This window comes from Pseudorca crassidens, chromosome 7 (genome assembly GCF_039906515.1).
Source record: "Pseudorca crassidens isolate mPseCra1 chromosome 7, mPseCra1.hap1, whole genome shotgun sequence".
NCBI classification, from domain to species: Eukaryota; Metazoa; Chordata; class Mammalia; order Artiodactyla; family Delphinidae; genus Pseudorca; species Pseudorca crassidens.
In genome coordinates, this window is record NC_090302.1 from 36,978,111 (window position 1) to 37,000,951 (window position 22,841).

A 22,841-nucleotide genomic window follows, 5' to 3' on the forward strand; every position below is an offset into this window, starting at 1 on the left:
GAACCAGCCCTGCCAACACCTTGACTTTAGCCCAGAAGATTCATTTTGAACATCTGACCTCTAGAACTCTTAAGAGGATAAATTTCCGTTACCACTGTCTGTGGTAATTTGTTACAGCAGCAATAGGAAATGAACACACCATCCTGTTGATTTGGGGAACAAGGATACGCCTTCCACAGACTTTATTAGAAATATTTATTTAAAAAATATATCTTTGGAGGCTTAAAAGGAAGTAGTGTAATGGGCAGGACAAAGTCTCCAGCTCCCCCTCAGATTCCTCTGGCCAGCTTCTCTGCACATTCTCCAAGTTGCAGGCCTCTAAGCAACAGTCTCCGTGACCTCTGCCGGGTGGTACCTGACACTTCCTTTGGTCCCACTTGGGTGTCTACACAACAGGGAACCCTAATCAGAAATCTCACCAAGGATGAGCTCATTTGCATGCAATTTGCATGAAGCTGTTCTGGACTCCACTTGGGCAGCAGGGGCTGGGCCTGAGGGAGAGGGTTAGTAAAATACCTTTGCTGCCTTCTCATTTGCACAAGGAAGGCGATGCTGGTAACCGCAAAGAGAAGGCCAAAAACCAGGGCCAGGATGTCTCCTGGAGGGAGGAGGAGAGAGACTGCCTCAGGGAGTGAAGAGGAGTCTGTAGGTTCCCTCAGAGCCTCTTCCACCTGAACCCCACCCCTGCCCCAAATTCTCCAGCTGCCCCCAGCATCTCCGAATCCAGCAGAGGCCAGCAAAGGGATGGGGGTGGATACACAAGAAGGGGTAAGATGAGCACTTTTTTCCTCTCTAAAAACAAAACGAAAGAGGTTGTTTGGGAAGGAGGATGCAAGGAGATTTCTGGAGCTTCATTCTGACCAACTCTTGCACTGGGGACAACAGGGGAACCCCCCTGCCTTGATCTGACGCTATCCTATTGGGGTTGGAGTGTGCTCTGCAGAAATGGAGAGGTAGCAGTGGTGGTCCTGACTAGCCCCTGAGGCTGGATGGTGCCAAGGGATGCCCCCAGCCTCAGGAACCAGAGGAGGGGCACAGACTCACCAGCAGCGAGACAGGAATTCAGGTGGACTGAGGAGAAAAAGGAGACATTAGAGCCAGGGGTGGTGATCACCAGTGACAGACAAATGAGGACACATGGGGAGGATGAGGGACCTGTGGCTGGGGGCAGGGGGCATGGCATCAGTAGACAAAGCTGCACCTGGCTCAACGGTCCCAGGGCTGCTGTCCACTCCAGCAGGGAAGGAGGCCTCAATTATTCGCCCATTCAAAGGCTGTGTAGCTCGGAAGTTCAGCTGTAGCCGAGAGTCATCAGGTCCCCACAGGGAGTCAGAGAGGGCATGGAGCTAGGGAGGTCAGCAGACAGTGGGGGTGGGCTCATGACACAGAAGCAAAAGGGTCACACCTCAGGGACCCACTGTCCACGTCTCCCTCATCCCCAACACGGCCACTTCATCTCTTTATGCCTCCTCTTTCTCACCTCCACCTACAACCCTTTCCCCCTCATCCCCTATGTCACCACCACACCCCAGCCCCACCTGCTTAGCACTCAGCTTTACTGTCTGGTTGAACACAGTCCAGATGACTCCCTGGGCACAGGGGGGTGTGGTGAGAGACCCCTCATATCGGAAGTAGCGGCTGAGGTCAGAGGGCAGCAGTGCAGATACATCCAGTCCTGGGACCCAAGTCTCAGAGTCTGTGGAGAGGACCTGTGCTGGAGTCCCACATAGATTGACCCCCCTGGCCATACACACAACAAAGCTTTGGGGTACAGGAATACATTTTTATCTCCCAGAAGCCAAGCTGACTCAACTCCCAGAAACCACTTCTTCACTGAGTGTGTCCCTTCCCATAACTCAGCGCAAGACATGACTCAGGAGGTAGTAAAAGGCTTTGGGGCGCACAGAGTGAGAGAATTGCTCCCCTGGCCCTCCCTCTGAGTCTTCACTCTTAGTTTGCACACTGTGATAACACGCTGGAATGCAGATTTAAGCCCAGAGTAAATCAAAAGAGAAAATGCGTTGAATAACTTGTAAATAAATACCTATAACTTTAAAAACACACAAAATTCAAAAAACACAGTTCTCTCTAGTTTAGCAAAACTTAAGGTCCAGTTGGGCAAGTGAAGTTTAAAATGACCTAGAGTGACTGAGAAGGAAAGAAAGATTTCCAACAAAAGTATTAACAAATTTAAAATATTTGATGCTTATGAAGGAGTAATAGACATCTCTCAGAAAAATTTTAGACTCAACCAGACTCAACCCCTGAAAGTTCCAAACACTATTTTTTTGGTCTTATTTGGTTTTTGTCTTAGTTTCTGTTTGGTTTTTAAACATAAAGCCTGTAGCCAGCAGTTTGCCTTTGTCTGTTTGCCTGTGTTCAGCTTCATAGTTATTATCAAGGTCACAGTAGGCCAGTTCACATTTCAACCCCTCTGTGTGGGAGGGAGCCCTTCTCCATCCTCAGACCTGAGGCTCCCCAAGGGCGGTTCTTTATGAGCAAGGGTATCAAGGGTAGTGGCCAAACCAACAAACTGACCTTCCTCAGCGATTTCTCCCAAATGTGACAGCAACTGCTCGTAGGCGCTGTTTTCTTCGGGGCCTTCCTAGGAGATGATAATGCAAGATAGATTCATACATGTATTTAGGGTTATGGCTGGAGGCCTGAAGGTGAGGTGGGTTCCCATAGTCCTCCCCCAGTTCCCAGCTCTGAGAACGCTGGGGGAACACAATATCTCATGTATTATTATTCAAGGTCAATATACTCCTACTTTGCAAACTGACGTAACTAGGCAGACTAGTTTTCAATGGCAAATTGGAGGAAGAGGAGGATGGTGGGTCACTTTACTAGGATACAAGGTTCTCAATGATGGGCTCTACTTACTTTTCCAATCTCACTCATCATTAACTCCACACCCATTCTATGTCCCCACCACAGGAAACCCCAATAAACTTTGTATTCATGTTAGCTCTGCATTCACCTTAATAATTCATGTGTTTGAGTTTTGGAGCCAGGACATGCTATTTCCAAGGTGCTTCTCTGAGCTTTGCGCTGTGAGGCTGGCGATCATGAGTCAGGGAGGGAGTGAGCCTAACAGGTGTTTCACCATCCACAGGTGTCTCACCATCCCTCCAACCTACTAGCCTCCTCTAATCATTGTGTATGTACTCCTGATCAGTACAGGTCCAAAGAGGTCACTAAATGCTTCTCTAGACAATATGGCATTTTGCAAAGGGGAAATTATGGGTTATAAGAGTATTAGACAAATGACTCTTCCTTATGTCCATTCTACTGCATCTGCCATTCCCCGAATGGGCCATATTCTGAGTCTTTACATGTACCGTTCGCTCTGCATGGAATATCTCCTTTTCTTTCCCACTAGTGAAGGCTTCAAGTTTCACCTCCTCTGTGAGGACTTCCCTGACTACCTTGTTGACTCTGCGTCCTGTGTATATGTCTATCCTGTCAGCCTCCCTCACTGGCTGTGGGGAGACAAGGATCCACAGTTTCGGAACCTTTTGTTGGAGCCCAGCTCACAGTGGGTGTTAATGAAAGAACTAATGAGTAAATGAAGATGATAGCCAGGTGCGGGGTGGGGGTGGGTCTCTGGGGCAAGATACTCTGAGCCCGAGGGCTGGGGAAGCAGGGGTGGGGGTGTCCAGGGCTGGTACCTGCAGAAAGGCAGCCAGCACGGCCAAGCCCCCCGGGCGCCCCAAGGCCTCGTCAGCTTTGGCAAATGCAGTGCTGAGGTGAACCACATGGATCTGGAGAGGACACGGTAGGAGTGGGCGAGATCCCCTACCCCGCGCCCCACTTCGACCCTCCGCGGACAGCTGCGCGCTCACCTCGGCAGGGAAACGGTGACCGCCAACCGTGTGCTCCGAGCCCGGGCGACCCGCAGCCCCCCAGTGCAGATGCAACTGCAGGGCCCGGTACTCCTGCCCGGGACCTAGGGCCATCTCCAGCCCGGGAGGCAGACTCAGCTGCACTGCGTGGTGAGAGGCAGGTGAGCCGGGCCCGCCCCTCTCTCCGCAGAGCGCGAGCCTAACTCCCAGGGACAGTCCCTCATCCCCAGCTAGCCTCCGCCCCTTCCCCGAGGCTCCGCCCCGAGACCGCCTCACCGGTGTGGCCATTGTTGCGCAGGCGCAGTTCTGGTTGTGGCGTGAGCTCAAAGCCAAGGAGTTCCAGGGGTCGCAGGGCTGGGCAAAACGCGGTGAGTTCTGGACGGATATCTACCGGGGACTGAAAACGGCCAGCGCAGGCGGGGGACACCTGGGGCCATGGCGGAGCGCCTGGAGTGGGAGAGTATGTACAGGAAGTTTGATGACAAGATCAGGAACTTTTAGGGAAGCTGAGTAGAAAAAGTGATGGGGTCGAGTCAGGAGGCATCCAGACAGGAGATAGAAATAAGGGATGTGGAGGGAGAGAGGCAGCGGGTGGTGTCAGGGACTGGCAGACGCGGATGCGGGGGAAGAGGGCGGGGGGTGCAGGCACTAGCAGAGCTGAGTGCCCACATTGGGTCTGTGCAGGGGGTGGGTGTCTCACCTCCATAACGCCAATGACTGTGGTCATCCCCTGCATAAATAAGAAGAATGAAGAAGCTGATCTTTGAGCCCAGTCCCTCCCCAGCGGCCAAAAGGAGGTGGGTCTCCTTCACTAGCAGAGGTTCACAAATTCAGATGTCTTACAGAAGCATAGCAGGTAACAGAAATGCCTGAAGCAGGCCAGGTGTAAAGCACTATAGATGGCAGCCAAGTAAAACGCCACAGCTTGACGGGCCACACAAAGATCCTGCTGGCCCCGGAGATACCAGTTTGCGACCACTGTCTCAGGGTCTCTAAAATGGGTGGAGGCCTCAGTTCCCAGGCCCAAATCAGTAGACCTTTTTCTCCCTTATTCATCCCTCCTCCCCACTCATCCTGTTCCCTTTCTGGTCTCCAGCTCGTTTTCCAAAGTTCCTGGCTTGAGAGTCAAGTTACCAGGTTCTCCTACCTGCTGTTTCCTTAGTCCTAGGTCTCAGTTTCCTCATCTGTAGGCTGAAGATGAGGTGATTTCTACAAGCCCTTCCTGCTCTTCCTCTGGTACACCCCTGTCCTTCCTCTTCTCTCCCCTCATACTCTTACTTCTCTCCACCTTTGTTTTCTCTCCACATTCCTATCTTTCTCCTCTCCAGCCTCCCCCTTTCTTCTTTCCCGTCTCTTCCTGCTTACCTCTCTCCATCTGTGCCCCTTTTTGTCTCCCCATCTAGCTCTGAAAGGGGGTAAAGGGCTAGTGGCATGGGAGCCCCTGGGGTTGGGAAAAACTACCATCAGAGTACAGGCTCCTCTCCTTCCCTGAATAATCCCTACCTGGGTTGGGGTTTAATGAGGGGAAGCATCAACCTCCTGGAGCCTAGATTTGCAGAGCTGATGACCACTTACCTTTTTTGTCTCTGTGGGCATTATTCTGGGGGCCTTGAGTATCCCTGGGAGTCTCAACAGTAGGTAGATCCTCTATCTTCAGAGAATCCTCTTCTCCTGCTTCAGTCTTCATTCCAGGTGGATCCAACTTTCCAGGTGGGTCCTCCTCTCCAGGTATATCCTCTTCACTGGGCAGGTCCTCCTCACGCAGTGGATCGTCTTCCCCAGATGAATCTCCTCCTGTGGTGGGAGCCCCCTGCATCCAGAGCAGGCTCTGGGGATGGGCAGGCACCAGGAGGAGCAGTAATAACAGCAAGTGCACAGCGGGGCCTGGGGAAGGGGCCGGGATCCACAGAGGGAGCCAGGGGCTGGGGCACAGGGGAGCCATGCGGCTGACTGTGGGGTGTCCTGGGACACGGTGTGTACGGTCTGTACGTGCATCAGAAACAGGAGCTGGATGGGGGAGGAGCAAGCCTGGAGGGGAGCAGACTGGCTCACAGAAGGCCCTTTTGTAGAGATGGAGCCAAAGCCCTGCAGGTCTGTCTGGCCCTGTGCCCCCTCCCTGATAGCAAAGTTGGGCATGGGGTGGAGTGAGCGGCAGGTATGTGCGCAGGTAGAAGGTTATCAGGGTCATGGGCTCAGCTTGGAACCCAAGGCACCACCTGGCACTATACAGGTTCTCCCTGGCACCGCCTGGCTGCTCGCCAGCCAACCTCAGCTAACCCTGGCCTGCTTCCCAGTCCCAGGCAGCTGGGGACCCCACGTCCTCTGGCTGAGAGGGGAAGCAGCCCATATATACATCCCTGGCCCAGCCAGGGAGCAGGTGAAGGGGTAGGGCAAGCTGTGGGGGGAGTCTGGGGGTGGGAGGGTGGATGGATGAGTAGGTGGGAGGCGAATTTGAGTATGAATGGAAAACTGTATATATTTATTAGAGAGTCTGATAGGTTTAAACTAAATGTATTATTCATCATATTACACCTTTGCTCAAAAACCTCCATTGGCTTTCCACACTCTACCAAAGTATCTTCTATCTGCCCATCTTCTCCCTCTAGTTGACTTCCAAGTCCCCTCAAAATACTACCAAAGAGACTTTTCCATCTTTTCTCCTACTACTCTCCCTCATACCCTAGCCAAATTAAACTATTCATTTTTTACCCAAACCTTTGACCACCTTTGTTCATTTAGTTCTCACTGCTGGGAATGCCTTTCACTCTTCTATTTATTTAGCATCTACCATATGTCAGGCATTGGGCTAATAGACTAGATGTATGGAAATGAATAAGACGCAGTCCCTATCCCGAGGAGCTTGCTGTCTTGTGAGTGAGGGCAAAAATCATCATAATATTTGGGGGAGAGAGATGAATTCTGCCTCAGAAAGTAATACAGAAGTAGGCAAAATTTGATCAGGGCTTAAAGAAGTAGCAGTTCAATTGGTTTAAAAAAGAATGGGGGAGGGGCTTCCCTGGTGGCACAGTGGTTGAGAGTCTGCCTGCCGATGCAGGGGACACGGGTTCGTGCCCCGATCCGGCTGGGCCCGTGAGCCATGGCCGCTGAGCCTGCGTGTCCGGAGCCTGTGCCACGACAGTGAGAGGCCCGCGTACCACCAAAAAAAAAAAAAAAAATGGGGAAAATGGCATTCTGGGCAAAAGGGAGGCACCAAATACTTTGAGCAGAAGAATGACAGAATCCAAATCTCATTCTAGGTTATGTTGAAGGGTAGTGTGGAGTACGAATTGGAGGGGGAAAGTGGGTGCAAGGAGATGAATAGTGAGAGGACCCCAACAATAGGCTGGGATTCCCAGTCTGCCTATTCACTTAACATTTGGTAAGCTTCCTCTAGTCCTCCAGGCACTGTTCTAGACCCTAGGGATGCAGCATTGAACTGGAGAACAGCCTCTGCTGTTCTACAGCTCACATTCTAATAAGGCCCCTATGGCTTCAACAAACCAGAAGAGAGTAAGGCCATCTCAGGAGATCCTTATCTGGGGCTAACATTCAGTAGGTACAGACACCAGTATGGTTGTATAGGTAATTAAATATATTGAAATATTTATAATCTGGTTTGTAACTAGTCCCTAACTCCAGGGTGCTCCTGCTACCCCACTCCTCCCTAGGGACTGTCCTGACCTTATGAACTCACTAAAGAAGTAATGCTTGACACAGCAGGGGCTCCAGGACCCCACTTGAATGCCCCAACCAGTTTCCACTCTGGTAGGTCAGTAGTTGTGCACGAATGCACCCACTAACATGTTAAACAGCTTTACTATCTCCTCTGTCTAAATCCCTTCTATTATTCAAAACTCAGTTCATACAACCACTATGGAGAACAGTATGGAGGTTCCTTAGAAAACTAAAAGTAGAACTACTATATGATCCAGCAATCCCACTCCTGGGCATATATCTGGAGAAAACCATAATTTGAAAAGACACATGCACCCCAATGTTCATTGCAGCACTATTTACAATAGCCAAGACATGGAAGCAACCTAAATGTCCATCGACAGAGGAATGGGTAAAGAAGATGTGGTCCATATATACAGTGGAATGTTACTCAGCCATTAAAAAAGAATGAAATAATGCCATTTGCAGCAACATGGATAGACCTAGAGATTATCATAGTAAGTGAAGTAAGTCAGACAAAGAAAGACAAATATCATATGATATCACTTATATGTGGAATCTAAAAACACATGATACAAATGAACTTATTTACAAAACAGAAACAGACTCACAGACTAGAAAACAAATTTATGGTTACAAAGGGGAAGGTGGAGGGGAGGGGTAAATTAGGAGTTTGGGATTAACCTATACACACTACTATATATAAAATAGATAACCAACAAGGACCTACTATATAGCACAGGGAACTCTACTCAATATTCTGTAATACCCTATATGGGAAAAGAATCTGAAAAAGAATGGATATATGTATATGTATAACTGAGTCACTTTGCTGTACACCTGAAACTAACACAACACTGTAACTCAACTATACTCTAAGATAAAATAAAAATTAAATAATAAAAAAAAAGACTCAGCTCAAAGGCCATCTCTTCTAGGAGGTCTTGCTTGACCAACTTTACACCACAGGAAGAGATTTCTGGTGCCTCTGAACCACCACAGTTCTTTGCCCTCACTAACAACCTTGTCTAGCATCCAATTCATATTAAGGTGATTTATGACATTATATCTGCTCCAATAGCCTTGAGGTCCATAAGGGCAGGGTCCAGTATTTGATTGATTGAGTCTGTCTTTTGTTCAGTATTACTTTATTATTGATCATTTTTCTCTCTGCAGATCACCGAGACAGGGCTTGAGAAAAACCAAACTAAATGCCTTCCCTGCCCTCAGGGAGCCCATTGTCAATGGCCTGTGTGTGTCAAACCGCAATTATTCCAGGAGCAGGACATCACATTTCTACAGCACCCCAAACTGTCTGCCTTGTCAGAGTGACTGTCATACTGTATGCCAAAACTTGTATGGCTGAACAAGCAGTCTTCTTAGGAGGTAGTCAGCCTAACGATCTAGGTTGCCATTTCTGGAGCTAAATTAAGAGCCATCCATGGCAATCTGATCCAGTGTGAACTCCTGATGGTCAGCTCATTGTCTTGGTCAGCTGTGTTGTCAGAACCTTGGTTGGACCCAGACACATGGAAAGTACATGGTAATATCTAAACTGGATGGGCCTGGACAAGACAGAATGTGGTAACGACTAATCTAGTTGAGGTGGAGGAGGTCATGGGAAGCATGGAGGACAGAAACACCATGCTAACTGAAGTCTGGAGTCTGTATGTCTAGAACTTTCTCCAACACCAATCTTAGTTTTATTTCATTTTCCCTCTTTCCAAATGTTTTGAATGTTTCCACCTTTTTCCTTTTTAGATCTCCATCAGGGTCTCCTTGTACAATTCTCCTTGGCACTTCTATGTGTCCACATGTCTCCCCTCCATCTCTGCTGCTTTTTCTCAGTATTTCAGAGTCCAGATTGCATCTAGGTACAGCTCTCTCTGTGTTACAGCTCCCTAATTTCCCAAGTGCCATTCTCCATGGTGCTGTCTCTTTCTTGAGCTCTCTGTCTCTGTGTGTGACTATGTCTCTGGTCTGGGTGGGGAATGTGGACTCTGACCCAAGATCGTGCTTTTGCAACTGGGAGTCTGCCAAACCCTAAAACAGGTTTGAGCTCCCAGAGTCTTGTTTCCTGAGTCTCCTCAGGGACAGAGTGTACTCAGGACTGATTGACTAAGGACACCCCCTCCCCCCACCCCGGCCTGACACACGACCTCTCTGTGGTTGTTTAAGGCCAAGTTTTTGGTCATTAGGGTCTATGTCTTAAGACATCGAGGGCCATTTCTCTGCTTATCCCAGGGCTGCAGAGGAGGGAGCTATTTGCTGGTGAAGTAGGAGGAAAAAGAGCCCCCTATTCCCCAGACATGGATTGGAAGCAAAGACAAATCACAGCCCTTCTGGGGCCCTGGGGACTCACCTGTAGTTCTGGCCCAGCTCACCATCAGTATTATTTTCCTAGGACTGCTGTAACAAATTAACACAAACTGGGTGGCATAAAACAACACAGATTTATTCTTTCACAGTTCTGGAGGCTAGAAGTCTGAAATTAAGGTGTTGGCAGGGCCCTGTTCCTTCTGAAGGCTCTAAGGCCTCTTCTAGCTTCTGGTGGCTCCAGGCATTCCTTGGCTTGTGGCTGCATAACTTCAGTCTCTGCTTCTGATTTCACATGGCCTTCTTCTCTTGTCCTTATGTCTTCTACTGGATGTCTCTTATAGGAACACTTACCATTGGATTTAGGGCCCACCAGGATAATCCAGGATGATCTTAAGATTCTTAATTTAACTACATCTGCAAAGACCCTTTTTCCAAATAAGGTCACATTCACAGGTTCTAGGGGTCAGGACATGGACACATCTTTATGGGGGCCACCATTTAGCCCACTACACCATCAGCCATTTTGGAACTGAAGTGGGTGCACGGGATGAGAAGGAATGAGCTTGTGCTGGGGACCTTCATGTCTTCTGCCCATATCCCTCTTCATGTCCTTTGTAGGCAGTTTCATTTACTCCCATAGCTTCTATACTTGAGGACAGCCAAGTATCCCCAGGTTGGACTATCCCATGTCAGATCTATAACCACCCGCCAAATGGATATCCCCACTTGGATGTCCCACAAGTATCTCAAATTCAACAGGCCTGTAGCCGAATTCATTTGTCCCCAAAACCTCTTCTTCCATACTCCACCAAGTGGTCTAAGCCAGGAGCCTGGTGCCATCTTTCATCTTTTCCTTCACGTCTGAAGGAAAGTCAAGTCATCAAGCACTATGGATTCTACCTTCTAAACTTTTCATCCTCATTTTTCATCCTAGTCCACACTTCCATCACCTCTTACCTGGGTAACTGCACCAGCCTCCTAATGGGTCTTGCTGAGTCCAGCTAGCCAGGGTGATCTCTCTAAAATGCACATATAATCTCACTCCCTATTTAAGACCTCTGAATGTTTCCCATTGCCCTTAGGATAAAGTCCATAGTACTACTTGACATGGCCTTCAGAGGGCTGCCATTGCCCTGTTCTCCTTGATGGGTTTGCAACCTAGGTGGGTCCAGTCAGAGTGAAGCTCTCTGTCTCAAGTATTTGATAACTGAGGGAATTCACTTTCACTTTGTCCAGACATGGATGAGGAAACACACAGCCTCTGGAACTGTGGGCAGCCACCTTGTAACCCCAATGGAAGCCAGCCTTAAGATGATAAAACCATGGAAGGCAGAGTAGAATGGTAGAAAGCAGTCCTTGGTGATTTGACTGAGCTGCTGGATTAAGCTAACCCAAGTCGTCCCCCCCCCCCGCCCCCCCCCCCCCCCCCCCCCCCCGCCCCGTATCTGGACTTTTCAGTTGCATGAGCTGATAAATTATCTTATCTTATTGTTTAGCCACTTTGATTTACGATTACTTGTGACACAGTCTTACTGATATAAATTCCCTCTATGGTTTGGCCTGTGTCTACCTCTCCAGTTTCCTTTCTCATCACACTTTCCTTTGCAATCTGTGCTCTAGTCTTATTAAACTTATAGCAGTTCCTTGAATGCATTGCATGCGTGTGCATGTGTGTTTTATCTCCGAGCCTTTGTCCATGCTATTTGTCTCTCTGTCCACCGCACCCACAATGCCGGCCCTGCCTAGCCAGGTTTTGTTTTGTTTATCCTCCTGGCATCCTTCAGTTCACATGTCACTTCCTCCAAGAAGCCTCCCTGACTCCTAGGCTAGGGCCAGTCCCTTCACTCCTGCATGCATAGAAGCCTATATTTCCTTTGTAACGTGTATCTCACTTTATGGTGACTCCTTACCATGTGTGTCATGCTGGATTAAAAGCATTCATAAGGGCAGGGGTCACATTTCTCTTGTCCCCCATTTCATCTCCATGCCTGGCATAAGACCTGGTGTGTGAGAGGCATTTAATTTTTGTAGAATGACTGGTAATTATTATTCAAAGCATCCCTAGGGCTTCTCCAGTGAGTTGAAAGCAGAGGTTGAGGGTAATTAAAGGACAGAGGAAATAAAATTTTTTTTGGCCGAGCTACGTGGATTGCGGGATCTTAGTTCCCTGACCAGGGATTGAACCTGGGCCCCCAGCAGTGAAAGCACCGAGTCCTAACCACTGGACTGCCAGGGAATTCCACCCCCCCAATTATTTTTATTTTTAAAATTTATTTATTTATTTATTTGCGGTACGCGGGCCTCTCACTGTTGTGGCCTCTCCCGTTGCGGAGCACAGGCTCCGGACGCGCAGGCTCAGCGGCCATGGCTCACGGGCCTAGCCGCTCTGCGGCATGTCGGATCTTCCCGGACTGGGGCACGAACCCGTGTCCCCTGAATCAGCAGGCGGACTCTCAACCACTGCGCCACCAGGGAAGCCCTAAATTTATTTTTTTTAATTAATTAATTAATTTATGGCTGCGTTGGGTCTTTGCTGCTGCTGCGCGCAGGCTTTCTCTAATTGTATTGAGTGGGGGGCTACTCTTCACTGCAATATGAGGGCTTCTTATTGCGGTGACTTCTCTTATTGTGGAGCACGGGCTCTAGGCGCGCGGGCTTCAGTAGTTGTGGCTCAGGGGCTCTACAGCACAGGCTCAGTAGTTGTGGCGCATGGGCTTAGTTGCTCCACAGCATGTGGGCTCTTCCCAGACGAGGGCTCGAACCCGTGTCCCCTGCATTGGCAGGCGGATTCTTAACCGTCTTCCCTGGCCCCTCTTTCCTTTGGCTTTAGGGGAGAGCTGCGGGCAGAATATGGTGTGCCTGACTTGCTCTGTGGGACACTGGGTCCCCAGGGAATCAGTTGTCTCCAAGTGTCCTCACTGTGTCTTGCTCAGCTTTGCCCTCTTCTTCCTCAAAAGTTGAGTGACTTCCCAACCTGAGCTCACAGCAGGCTCTATTCCCCTGTCCTCTTCCATCCACCTAAAGCACGTTCGCACACTGGCAGGATACCCAAACACACCCATCACTGACTGCGCCCTGGGAGTGTGCTCTGTTCCCATTACCTGGGCTCATGGTGATACCAATTGTCATGAGATTATCTGCCCCCTTCCACGCTTGAGCTCTTAGTGTGGACTGTCCCACATTCACCTGAGACAGTGTAGCCAGTCCTCTACCTATGTGGCATCACCAGTTCCCCTGTGACCTGTCCAAGGTACAGTCTGACCCAAACTCTCTCTTGCCTCCATCGAGCCCTTCAAGTTTTTCCCTGATCTAAGGCCAGCATTTCTCCTTCCTCAGCATACTTAGAATGTCAGAGAGCTAGAGGCGGCCTCAGAATCCTGACAATACCCTGGTTCTTGGCTTCGGGCCCAGATTCTTAGGAGTCCTCAGTGGTAGGAATAGGGTCTAAAGTTTCTAACATTTTGCTTTTTAATAGCATTTTTTTCTAATTACAAAGTAATGCACGCATGCTCAAGCAGAAAACTTGGAAAAAGCAGAAAAGTATAAGGGAATTTTAAAAGTCACCCTATTTATCCCATTCACCCCCTCAGTGGGCCAGTGCCTGGAACAGATTTGGTGCGTAATAAATATTTGTTGAATGAATTATCTTTGATCCCATCACCCAGAGATAAAAGCCACAATCACCTTTCGATTGTTTATCCTTCCAGTCATAGATATGTTATACTACCTAAATAAGATCATATTGTACACAGTTTTATGGCCTGCTTTTTTTCTCTCGTCAATACACTATGTGTTTTCCCATATTGATAGCTTTTTTACATCATTAATGCTTTCATATTATTCTTCAAATGGCTCTACCATAATTTTCCCAGCCAATTCTCTACCATTGGGCATTTAAGTGATTTCCAGTTTTCTGTTGTTACAACATCTTGCCACCCATCCTAGTACATATGTTTTTGTCCACATATCTATTTTTTAGGATGCATTCCTAGAAGTGGAATTGCTGGGTTAGAAGAGTAGGCACATTTTAAGATATCTCATGCATACTGACAAAATGGCACTGCTAATTTACCCTCCAAGGCTATTGCCAGTTTTCAAAAAGACCTAAGTAAGTAAAGAAAATCTGGTACATTTTATCTCTGGACTAGGTAACACAGACTCATCAACTCTAAGCTTTTGGCCAGAATTACAGCAATTCCGACCCACCATGTTAGTTATTGACACTTGCTGACCGGAAGCTAACTGGCTATCAGGTTTTGGATCAGTATGGAAAGAGAAAGCAAGTTAGTGACTTAAAGCCTATCAACTTTTCCGGGGGCCAAAATATTCAAAACCTGGTGACCCGTGAGGATTCCTAGTAATAAAAGCATTGGGGACAACTGGACCCCGGTGTCTGGCATGGGCCCAGGACAGAATCTTAATTCTACAGGTGGGGCACTGCGACCCTGCCCGTGTCTAAACGCCCAACTCTCCTGACTCAAAGTCCACGCTGCTGCCCCAACTTAGTGCTACTCAAAGGAGGGCCACCCACTTGCCCCAACCTGCCCTGCCCCGAAAGGTGCCGCACACCGGCAGCGCCGCCCTGGCGGTGACCTGATGTGGTTCAGCTGGCAGCTGCGCATGCTCCGTCCTGCGCGCAGCCTCTAGGCGCCAGAGGGCGCGCTCCCCTCCAAGGCCCCGCCCCCACGGCCCCGCCCTCTGAGCCGTTGGGATTTGAATCTCCGGCGGGCTGCGGCTGGGAGTACCGACCCTCCAGTCCGGCATGGAAAGCCCGGGCCCCAGCGTACGGTGCCCGGTGCAAGAGCAGCGTGCCCGTTGGGAGCGGAAACGCGCCTGCACTGCCCGGGAGCTGCTGGAGACCGAGCGGCGCTACCAGGAACAGCTGGGGCTGGTGGCCACGGTGCGGGGCCCGCACACCCTTCCGTAGGGGCGGGGACCCCTGGGTGTGAGAGGGCCCCTACGAGGTCGGTGACCCTGACTGGGGTACCGTGGGTCCTGACCTGGACGCCTGCACGTAGGGACCTCAGGCCGACTTACACAGTTTCTAGCGGCGCCTTGGCACTGGCTTCATGTTTCTGCGGACTGCATGCCGGTATTCTCTCCTTCCGCAGTACTTCGTGGGGATTCTGAGAGCCAAGGGCACCCTGCGACCACCAGAGCGCCAGGCCCTGTTTGGGCCCTGGGAGCTCATTTACGGCGCCAGCCAGTGAGTAGAAGGGGCGTGGGAAGAGAAAGGAGGGAGAGCTCTGGCCTCTAGCAGTGCACGGAGCTCAGAGTCGGAGCGACCCCGGTTCACATTCGGAGTCTGCCAGTTACCTCACTTGTGGTCTTGGCCCAGTGCCTTAATCTGCCCCAATTCTCCACCCGTAAAATGGGGTAATAGCACTACCTCCGGGGCAGGGGTAGGAGAATTAAAAGAGGTGGTGCTTGAGTAGTTCTTGGGCTGCTCTTTTATTGTCCTGACCTACGCAGAGAGCTGCTTCCCTACCTCGAAGGAGGGCGCTGGGGACAGGGGCTGGAGGGCTTCTGCCCCCACCTGGAGCTCTACACCCAATTTGCTGCCAACGCTGAGAGGTCCCGGACCACCCTGCAGGTAACCTGAAGATGACCTCAAGTCCTCCTTCCCCTCTTCCTCCATACATTGCCTCTTCATCTGCAGACCCAAACTTCATTTATACTGTTCCTGCATTTATAGAGCCCTGTGGGTGTCCAGCTCTGTACTAAGTTCCCTGTAGGGAGACGGGGTTCTCTCAGGAGCACACAGCTTCCTGAGGGCTGGGGATGTGTACACCGAAGAATACAATAGTAGGAGAGGCTTCTCTCCTTGCTGCCAACTCTTTCCCCGTCACTCTAGGAGCAATTAAAGAAGAACAAACGTTTCCGGAGGTTTGTGCGACTTCAGGAAGGTCGCCCTGAGTTTGGGGGCATTCAGCTCCAGGACCTGCTCCCTCTGCCTCTGCAGAGGCTCCAGCAGTGAGTGAACTCACCCTGACACAGCCAACTTCTCTTGGAATACTGAGTCTGTATGATTGCTGCTCTCAGCTTTGTGGGATTCCATGGGATTTGTCCCACTGTGTCTCTCCTGGGACAAATTGCTCCCAAAAATTTTTTGCAAGAGTAAATGTGAACCCACTGGAGTACCTGGGCTGTGCAGCCTCAGGCCCTTAGCTGGGATTGTGGAACTTACACTGAAGTGAGGGGCCTGTAATAAGGTTAGCAACAGGGTTTCTGGAGATGAAAGGCTCGCCTAGCTTAGAATTTGTCCCTGCGGATGAGTTAAGAACTTAGTTGTCTGTAGCATCCTCCTTAAGTTGATTAACTTTCACCTTGGGATCTGGCCTCCTGAACCTTGGTCAGTCTGCCCCTCTGACTCTTCAATGTGGAATGGAAGAGGGCCATGTGGTGTGAACCCAGGTTCTGAGTCTCAGATGAAAGAGGGGGATAAAATAGCCACAAGCAGGTCTTTCCTGGCTTTGCAACTGAAGTTTGTACAGGGGGTGATCTGTGTGTCAGGCAGAGGAAATTTTGCCCAGCTCTACTTCCCCTCGTAACTTCCAACTGTCTAATTCCAGGTATGAGAATCTTGCCATTGCTTTGGCTGAAAACACAGGTCCCAACAGCCCTGACCATGAACAGCTCACAAGTATGTTCTTGCTCCTCCACAGCAGTCCTTGGAGACTGCTTCTCTTGTATCCATTTCTGGTTCTGACCTCCAACAATGTCTGATATGCCCCTATCTTCCAATGACTTGTATACAATGTTCCTATTGCCCTACATACTCTTTAAGAAGTTAGACTCTGACCCTGGTCCTCTCTGGAATAGCCTGTCTTTCACCACCACCATTCACCCAAAGTCAAAGTTGTGTTGGGAGTGGGGCATGGAATATTATTCCAGGGGCTGCCCGGCGGATAAGTGACACTGCCCAGAGAGTCCACACCATCAGTCAGAAACAGAAGAATGACCAGCACCTCCAGCGTGTCCAGGCTCTGCTCAGTGGACGGCAGGCAAAGGGGCTTATCTCAGGTAGTCTGTGTGCTTCCCCTCAATCCTCAAACTACCCTTTTCCTACCCCCCATCCTCTCTTTTGCCAGCACATACCCCCCATTTCGTCAGCCTCCCTTTCCTTCTATTCCGTGCATCACAGTCCTGAAGCTGCACCAGAATAACAGCTCTCCCATCCCCCAGGTCGCTGGTTCCTACGCCAGGGTTGGCTGCTGGTGGTGCCTCCCCGAGGGGAGCCTCGGCCCCGAATGTTCTTCCTCTTCTCTGATGCACTCCTCATGGCCAAGCCTCGACCTCCATTGCACCTGCTGCAGAGTGGCACCTTTGCTTGCCAGGCCCTCTACCCCATGGCTGAGTGTCAACTCCACAGGGTCTTTGGCCACTCAGGAGGCCCCTGTGGTGGACTGCTCAGCGTAAGTAACAGGCGAGAGCCCTAGGTGAGGTAGGAGAGGCCCAAAATATACCTCAAGTGCCTGTGCACCATTCATCTCCTAGGCCCGGGCCCCCCTCACAGGAACTGAGCCACCTACATTGAGAGCATAGTAGGGCTTGGGGTTCATACCTGGTTCTCACTTCAGCCCTAAATTACCTCAATGGAAACAGCAGGGCCTTTAGCTTAAGGCTGGACATTTCTGAGCCATGTGCTAAGAGGTGGTCTCTCCCTAGCTGTCCTTTCCCCACGAGAAGCTACTGCTTATGTCCACAGACCAGGAGGAGCTGTCGCACTGGTACCGCAGTCTGACTTTGGCCAGCAGGTAAGTTATTTTCCTTCAGAAGAGTGCTGTGGTGAGGCCCACGAGCTGGAGGCAGCAGTTTGGGGCCTCTCTCACGTCTGGAACTCACTCGCACCCCTCACCCCACTCCTCCATCCAACACCCTGGGTGGTTTTGTCAGAATAGAGTGCTCATGCCAGTGCCTGAACTATCTTCTCTCCACAGCAGCCAGAAGAACTAGAGGAATCTTACAAATTCGAGTCCAGGATACCTCAGAGTCGGGAGTACAAAGGAATCTTCTTCAGTACTAACAAAACACAGACTCTTCACAGTTTGAGAAGGGTCATTCTGTGTTTGCGTGAGACCAAGACACGCCATGTCGTTTGAACAGCTCTTGAGAATCCGGACACCAAACCTGACCCAACTGAACCTCAGCTGAACCAGCTATTTTTATGTTGTATGTAGTTTCTATAATTTATTTTCCCACAGGATTTTAGTAAAGTTTTTTCTTTTTTGGAGAAGCTTTTTATCTCAGCTATGCAATATGAGAAAAGGGGTTTCTGTGCCCTGAAGGCTGGCATGACGGCGGCCTCAGGAATACAAAGAGAAGGACTGGAGCTCCCTCTGTCTTCTCAGCTCCTGCACTGGAAGACAGCCTCTTTATGTCCTAATAAGGGAAGCTTTTCAAGAAGGCCCAGTTGTTTTTAGGCACCTAGTATGGGTGTGTGTGTGTGTGTGTGTGTGACCAGCTGGAATGGAAAAAGCACACAGGATCATCCAGTCACAAGAACAGACTCTGTTTTACTAAACTGTCAGCTGTTGTCCCTCCTTCCCGGTGGGGGCTGTGACTGGGGCCCTTTGCTGCAGCCTTCCGGCATCTTCTCCTTAGCCCCTGCTCCATTTCCCTGGGAGTAGCTAGGTTCCTCGTCCCTGTGCTCCAGTTTAGGGGCTCCTCCCAGGCCTGACTGTCACCAGCCTCTTCCTCGTCCTCCTCTATAGATAAGTCCTCAGGAAAGGGTGTGCTGGCCTCTGTGAAGAGGAAGATCAGGCATGTTCCAGTCTGAGAGGCTTTGTCTCTACCTCCACCAGACTCTCACCTCCCAAACCTGTACCTGGTTCTGGAACCTCCACACCCTTGTTTGGTTTGCTCTCTCGTAGCAGCTGGTGGATGGCCTGTAGCTTCATGTGCAAAAGCTCCTGCTGGGCTCCAGCCAGGGTAGTCACACTGCAGATATGTCCACTCAGAGGCTGCCCAATCTCTGTGCCCACCTCTCCCACCTACCACAAGTTCCCCTGGCCACAGGGTCATTGCTCTGCTTACCGCTCAAAAAGGGGCTCCAGCTGGGCCATCAGACTGTTCAGGTGTTGTTCTGTCTGGGCCAGCTGTTGTGTCAGCTGGGCCAGCTGTTGCTCTGGGGTAAGGGAGAAAAGGAGAGCAATGGTTACCAACCTTCTGCTGTCCCTTAATCCCCCCCAAGTACAGACTTCTGCAAAACCCACCTGACTGCAGTGAATCCTTCTTGCCTGCCTCCTCCTGGAGAAAAGTAGCCTCATCTTTCCCCTGCTGTGGAAAAAGGCAAGGGCAATGAGGTTCTCAATAACCTCAGTCTTGGGGCTTCCCTGGTGGTGCAGTGATTAGGAATCCGCCTGCCAGTGCAGGGGACACGGGTTCGAGCCCTGGTCCGGGAAGGTCCCACATGCCACGGAGCAACTGGGCCTGTGCGCCACAGCTACTGAGCCTGTGCGCTAGAGCCCGTAAGCCACAACTACTGAGCCCACGTGCCACAACTACTGAAACTTGCACACCTAGAGCCTGTGCTCTTCAACAAGAGAAGCCACTGCAGTGAGAAGCCTGCACACCTCAGCAAAGAGCAGCCCCCGCTTGCTGCAACCAGAGAAAGCCCACGTACAGTAACGAAGACCCAATGCAGCCAAAATAAAATAAATAAATTTACAAAAAAATAAGTAAATAAATTACCGCAGTCTCCAAAGCCAGAAGGAGGAGGAGGACAATTTCAGGTAGACAAAACTAGTGGGTTTTTACCTCAGAGAATCATAATCACAACTAGTCCAGCTCCTCAGCCAGGACAGGAAGCAACATGTCAGTATGCCCCACACGTGGTTGTTTAGTCTACTGAAACACTTCCAGGAAGGAGCAGCTGTCGTCAGTTTGATAAAGTTCTGGTTGTTAGTTTATACACAAAGCCAGAAACTGTCCTGTGTGCATCTTCTTTTCATGGTACTGATCAGAGCCTTCCAAAATCATATCTTTTCAATGTGATAGCCCCTCAGGAATTTGAAGAAATTGGTCATACCCCGTCTTCTGTGGTTTAATAGTGCCAATCTTTTGCAGTCAGTGCTCATTTGACACGGTTTTCTCTAGTTGCTTTACTCTGGTTTGTTTTAAGAGCATGTACTGCTCTTAAAACAGTGCCCTCAAGAGAGTAACATTCTCCAGGAGTGTTCTGATCAGAAAATAAAGCACAATACCTCCTTCCTAGCATTGATTTGGGAAGTGGGTTATCACATCACACAACTGAACTTTGTCAAATAATAAACTGCTGCCAAATTATGTTTCTTTCATACTATACTTGGGTCCAAGAATAGAATTTATTATCTATCCTTGTAAAATTTCATCATTATATTCAGTCCCTCATTCTAGCCTGTCAAGTCTATTTTGGATCACGATTAGCCATCCCTTCTAGTTTCATATCATCTCCAAATTGGCTCAGCCCTCTATATTCCAATGTAAGTAAGTGATAGGGCCAGGGCTAAAGGGAGAGCCCTGGGAGGTACTACTTTCCATTTCAACAGTTTCAATCCACCACAATATACTGTCAGTTCACATTGCAGGGCCTCCTTCCCAAGGAGAACTTGAGACTGCTTGTTACCTCGAACTCTAAAAGCACTTTGGCTACAGTAATCAACTGCTCGTGCCAAGGTTGGAATCTCATCGGGAACTGCACTTACTGTAGTATGGACATTTGCTGGGTTCAAATCCCAGCTCCACCAGTTACTAGCTCTGGGTGGTCTTGAGCAAGTGACTAAACCTCTTCACTGGATTGTTGGGAGGATTAAATGTGATGATCATTATTTATTTACAATTTACCAAGGGCCCTTCACATCCACTACCACGCTGGATGCTCAAAATAACCCCATAATCTTAGAAAGCCAGGGAACTCTTGTCATTTTACAGACTGAAGGGAAAATGTGTCTTCTTCTTGGTACCATAGCGTCCCCCTGGGAGATTCAGGCTCGGGGTATCCCCACCCCTGGTCGTCCCGCACCTGTAAACACTTGTACAGCACAAAAGCCACGGCGGCTGCGGTGTACAGCGCTCCCAAGGGCAGTGCCCCGGCCCAGGCCCGCTCGCGCTGGTTCTTGGGCGGTGGCGGCGGCGGCCGCCGCCGGGTTTCCGTGGCCCCAGGGCCGACCTGGGCGGCGTCCCCTGAAGAGGAGGGCAGAAGCGGTCAGTACAGCTGGGGTTTGGGGCCTGTGGGCAGTCCCAGCCTCCCTCCAGCTGCCCTCGCTGGTACCTGGGTGTGCCCGGTGGTCGGGGCTGGTGCGGTCTCCGAGCACCTCGGGCAGCGCTGACACAAGTAGCAGCCCCAGCGAACCCGCGAGCGACACCACGCTCGCCATTGCAGGCAGACACCGCGAGAACCGAGGCGGCGCCGGCGTAGGTCGGACGCACCCGAGCGCTCCCGAGCCCGTTCAGCTCCCGGCTTCCCAGGAAGGTCACGCCCACCCAGTGTGTGGGCGGGGCCAGGCCTATTTGCATAGCACTGTGGGTCCAGCTTAGTTCATTTAAGAAATTAGTTCATTTCTTACCTCTATATAGGTATTCTGTTAGCCAGGATGTCTCCAGAAGCGTACAGTCTTAGGAGATTATAACTGGAAGTGATTTTTATTTGCCACGCCACCACTTTCGTCACCCTAACCGAAAATTAATTTCGCCTTGGAGCTATAAAAGGTTAGACCGCGAGACTCACAACGTAGCTTGTGCTGAAGGCCTGTTTCCTAGGCTACGAACTGGGGACTAGTTCCTTCTTTGCGCCTAGGGGAAAGTCCCCGGACCTCTGGCAGAGAGTGCCGCGTGCGCATGTACGCTAGACCTTCCCTGCTTCTCACGGTTAAGGCCGCCAAGAAGCGATCCCGCAACTGGTGGGAGAGCCGAGCGGCGTGTTGGTGGGGGTGTCATCCGTCTACTTCTATAGTTACGCAGGCAGTGCGCCATCGTGCGCACCAACCACACGGGGCTCATTCTCAGCGCGGCTACTTTTGTACCTTGCTAGAAAGTAGCAAGTTACACCCCTGAGCTACTTCTTATTCCTCCCCTTAACTACCTTAACTACTTGTTCCTCCTGTGGCCTAATACATCACTGTATCATTTTTATGCAATTCCCATTTCGTGCGACGGCTTCCTCTTCCCCACCCTTTCCATCTGGCAAGTGCCTGTAATAGCCACCATTTATCGTGTAGCATGGTAACACGATAAATTTTTTTTTTTTTTTTTTGCTGTACTTGGGCCTCTCACTGTTGTGGCCTCTCCCGTTGCGGAGCACAAGCTCCGGACGCGCAGGCTCAGCGGCTATGGCTCACGGGCCCAGCCGCTCCGCGGCATGTGGGATCTTCCCGGACCGGGGCACGAACCCGTGTCCCCTGCATCGGCAGGCGGACTCTCAACCACTGCGCCACCAGTGAAGCCTCACGATAAGGTTTGATCTCTGCCTGGGCTAGAATCCTGCCTCTCCTATTTGACTAGCCGACCACCCAGAGGCAGCCTGGGCTGCAGAGCAGAGTAGTCCAATCCTCGACTCTAAGCCAGTTGACATAATCAATGTAAATAAGTGGTTCAGGCCAGGTGTAATAGGATAAATGGGCCCCAGCTGATTGTTGCCTTTAGGGAATTTGGGCCCACTATTGCCAGCTCTTCTGATTTTTTTCCAATAGATCAACAAATCGGGATTTCAAAATTTGGAAATCTCCAGTTTTTAAATGTTGACGAGGAATCAGTGGCAGACTTAGCATATTTGACACCTGAGAGATTTTTAAAAAGTCTCCTCTTCTATATAACAAAATTATTTTCAGTAATAATCAGGAAATGAAACAATAGTGTCCAGAAAAGAAACTAATAAGGGCCAGAAATTCAAACAGTGAATTATTTCTTTTGTTGAACTCTGTAGATACAATCTTGACGATATAAAAAAAATAGTTAAAATTAAATATACATTACAGAACAAGAAAGGGTAATGGGTTAATATTTCTTAGTTACATTATTGTATTT

At 50.0% G+C, this 22,841-nt stretch overlaps 3 protein-coding genes across 11 annotated transcripts; 1 reads left to right on the top strand and 2 right to left on the bottom strand.

Moving 5' to 3' along the window:
- Nucleotides 1-150: 150 nt before the first annotated feature.
- On the bottom strand, nt 151-9,986 carry CA9 (carbonic anhydrase 9). Of its 6 annotated transcripts, none has more exons than XM_067744004.1 (12): nt 9,883-9,986; nt 5,421-5,673; nt 4,546-4,575; nt 4,122-4,292; nt 3,846-3,988; nt 3,672-3,764; nt 2,539-2,605; nt 1,539-1,696; nt 1,202-1,346; nt 1,045-1,071; nt 517-598; nt 151-385 (listed from the first exon to the last, which is right to left on the bottom strand). In XM_067744004.1, the coding sequence occupies exons 2-12, from the start codon at nt 5,659-5,661 to the stop codon at nt 319-321; spliced, it is 1,224 nt and encodes a 407-aa protein (XP_067600105.1). In that variant the 5' UTR covers nt 5,662-5,673; nt 9,883-9,986; the 3' UTR covers nt 151-318. The 6 variants fall into 6 exon arrangements, 5 of the variants coding, with proteins under 5 accessions (XP_067600105.1, XP_067600104.1, XP_067600102.1 ...); XM_067744003.1 differs by having other exon boundaries at nt 5,421-5,639; nt 9,883-9,961; XM_067744001.1 differs by lacking the exon at nt 9,883-9,986 and having other exon boundaries at nt 5,421-8,834.
- Nucleotides 9,987-11,290: 1,304 nt separating this feature from the next.
- Nucleotides 11,291-18,075, top strand: ARHGEF39 (Rho guanine nucleotide exchange factor 39). 3 transcript variants are annotated; one of them, XM_067744006.1, is made up of 9 exons: nt 11,291-14,739; nt 14,951-15,045; nt 15,312-15,432; nt 15,694-15,812; nt 16,412-16,482; nt 16,734-16,865; nt 17,025-17,254; nt 17,508-17,596; nt 17,780-18,075. In XM_067744006.1, exons 1-9 carry the CDS (start codon nt 14,602-14,604, stop codon nt 17,793-17,795), a joined length of 1,011 nt encoding a protein of 336 aa, XP_067600107.1. In that variant the 5' UTR covers nt 11,291-14,601; the 3' UTR covers nt 17,796-18,075. The 3 variants fall into 3 exon arrangements, with proteins under 3 accessions (XP_067600107.1, XP_067600109.1, XP_067600108.1); XM_067744008.1 differs by having other exon boundaries at nt 17,783-18,075; XM_067744007.1 differs by having other exon boundaries at nt 16,734-16,862.
- A 255-nt stretch (nt 18,076-18,330) lies between these two features.
- On the bottom strand, nt 18,331-22,034 carry CCDC107 (coiled-coil domain containing 107). 2 transcript variants are annotated; one of them, XM_067744010.1, is made up of 6 exons: nt 21,091-22,034; nt 20,842-21,002; nt 19,055-19,115; nt 18,876-18,966; nt 18,667-18,779; nt 18,331-18,583 (listed from the first exon to the last, which is right to left on the bottom strand). In XM_067744010.1, the coding sequence occupies exons 1-6, from the start codon at nt 21,194-21,196 to the stop codon at nt 18,336-18,338; spliced, it is 780 nt and encodes a 259-aa protein (XP_067600111.1). In that variant the 5' UTR covers nt 21,197-22,034; the 3' UTR covers nt 18,331-18,335. The 2 variants fall into 2 exon arrangements, with proteins under 2 accessions (XP_067600111.1, XP_067600110.1); XM_067744009.1 differs by having other exon boundaries at nt 19,055-19,118; nt 21,091-22,031.
- Nucleotides 22,035-22,841: the final 807 nt, after the last annotated feature.

Coding starts and splice junctions, on each gene's coding strand:
- ARHGEF39 (XM_067744006.1), top strand. CDS start 14,602: ATGGAAAGCCCGGGCCCCAGCGTACGGTGCCCGGTGCAAGAGCAGCGT. Junction 14,740..14,950: donor AGCTGGGGCTGGTGGCCACG/GTGCGGGGCCCG, acceptor CTCCTTCCGCAG/TACTTCGTGGGGATTCTGAG. Junction 15,433..15,693: donor GGTCCCGGACCACCCTGCAG/GTAACCTGAAGA, acceptor CCGTCACTCTAG/GAGCAATTAAAGAAGAACAA.
- CCDC107 (XM_067744009.1), bottom strand. CDS start 21,196: ATGGCGAGCGTGGTGTCGCTCGCGGGTTCGCTGGGGCTGCTACTTGTG. Junction 19,119..20,841: donor TGCTGTACAAGTGTTTACAG/GTGCGGGACGAC, acceptor CTTTTTCCACAG/CAGGGGAAAGATGAGGCTAC. Junction 18,967..19,054: donor GAAGGATTCACTGCAGTCAG/GTGGGTTTTGCA, acceptor CCCTTACCCCAG/AGCAACAGCTGGCCCAGCTG.
- CA9 (XM_067744000.1), bottom strand. CDS start 6,033: ATGACCCTGATAACCTTCTACCTGCGCACATACCTGCCGCTCACTCCA. Junction 1,697..2,538: donor GGGAGAAATCGCTGAGGAAG/GTCAGTTTGTTG, acceptor TCCTCTCCACAG/ACTCTGAGACTTGGGTCCCA. Junction 1,347..1,538: donor TAAAGCTGAGTGCTAAGCAG/GTGGGGCTGGGG, acceptor TGACCTCCCTAG/CTCCATGCCCTCTCTGACTC.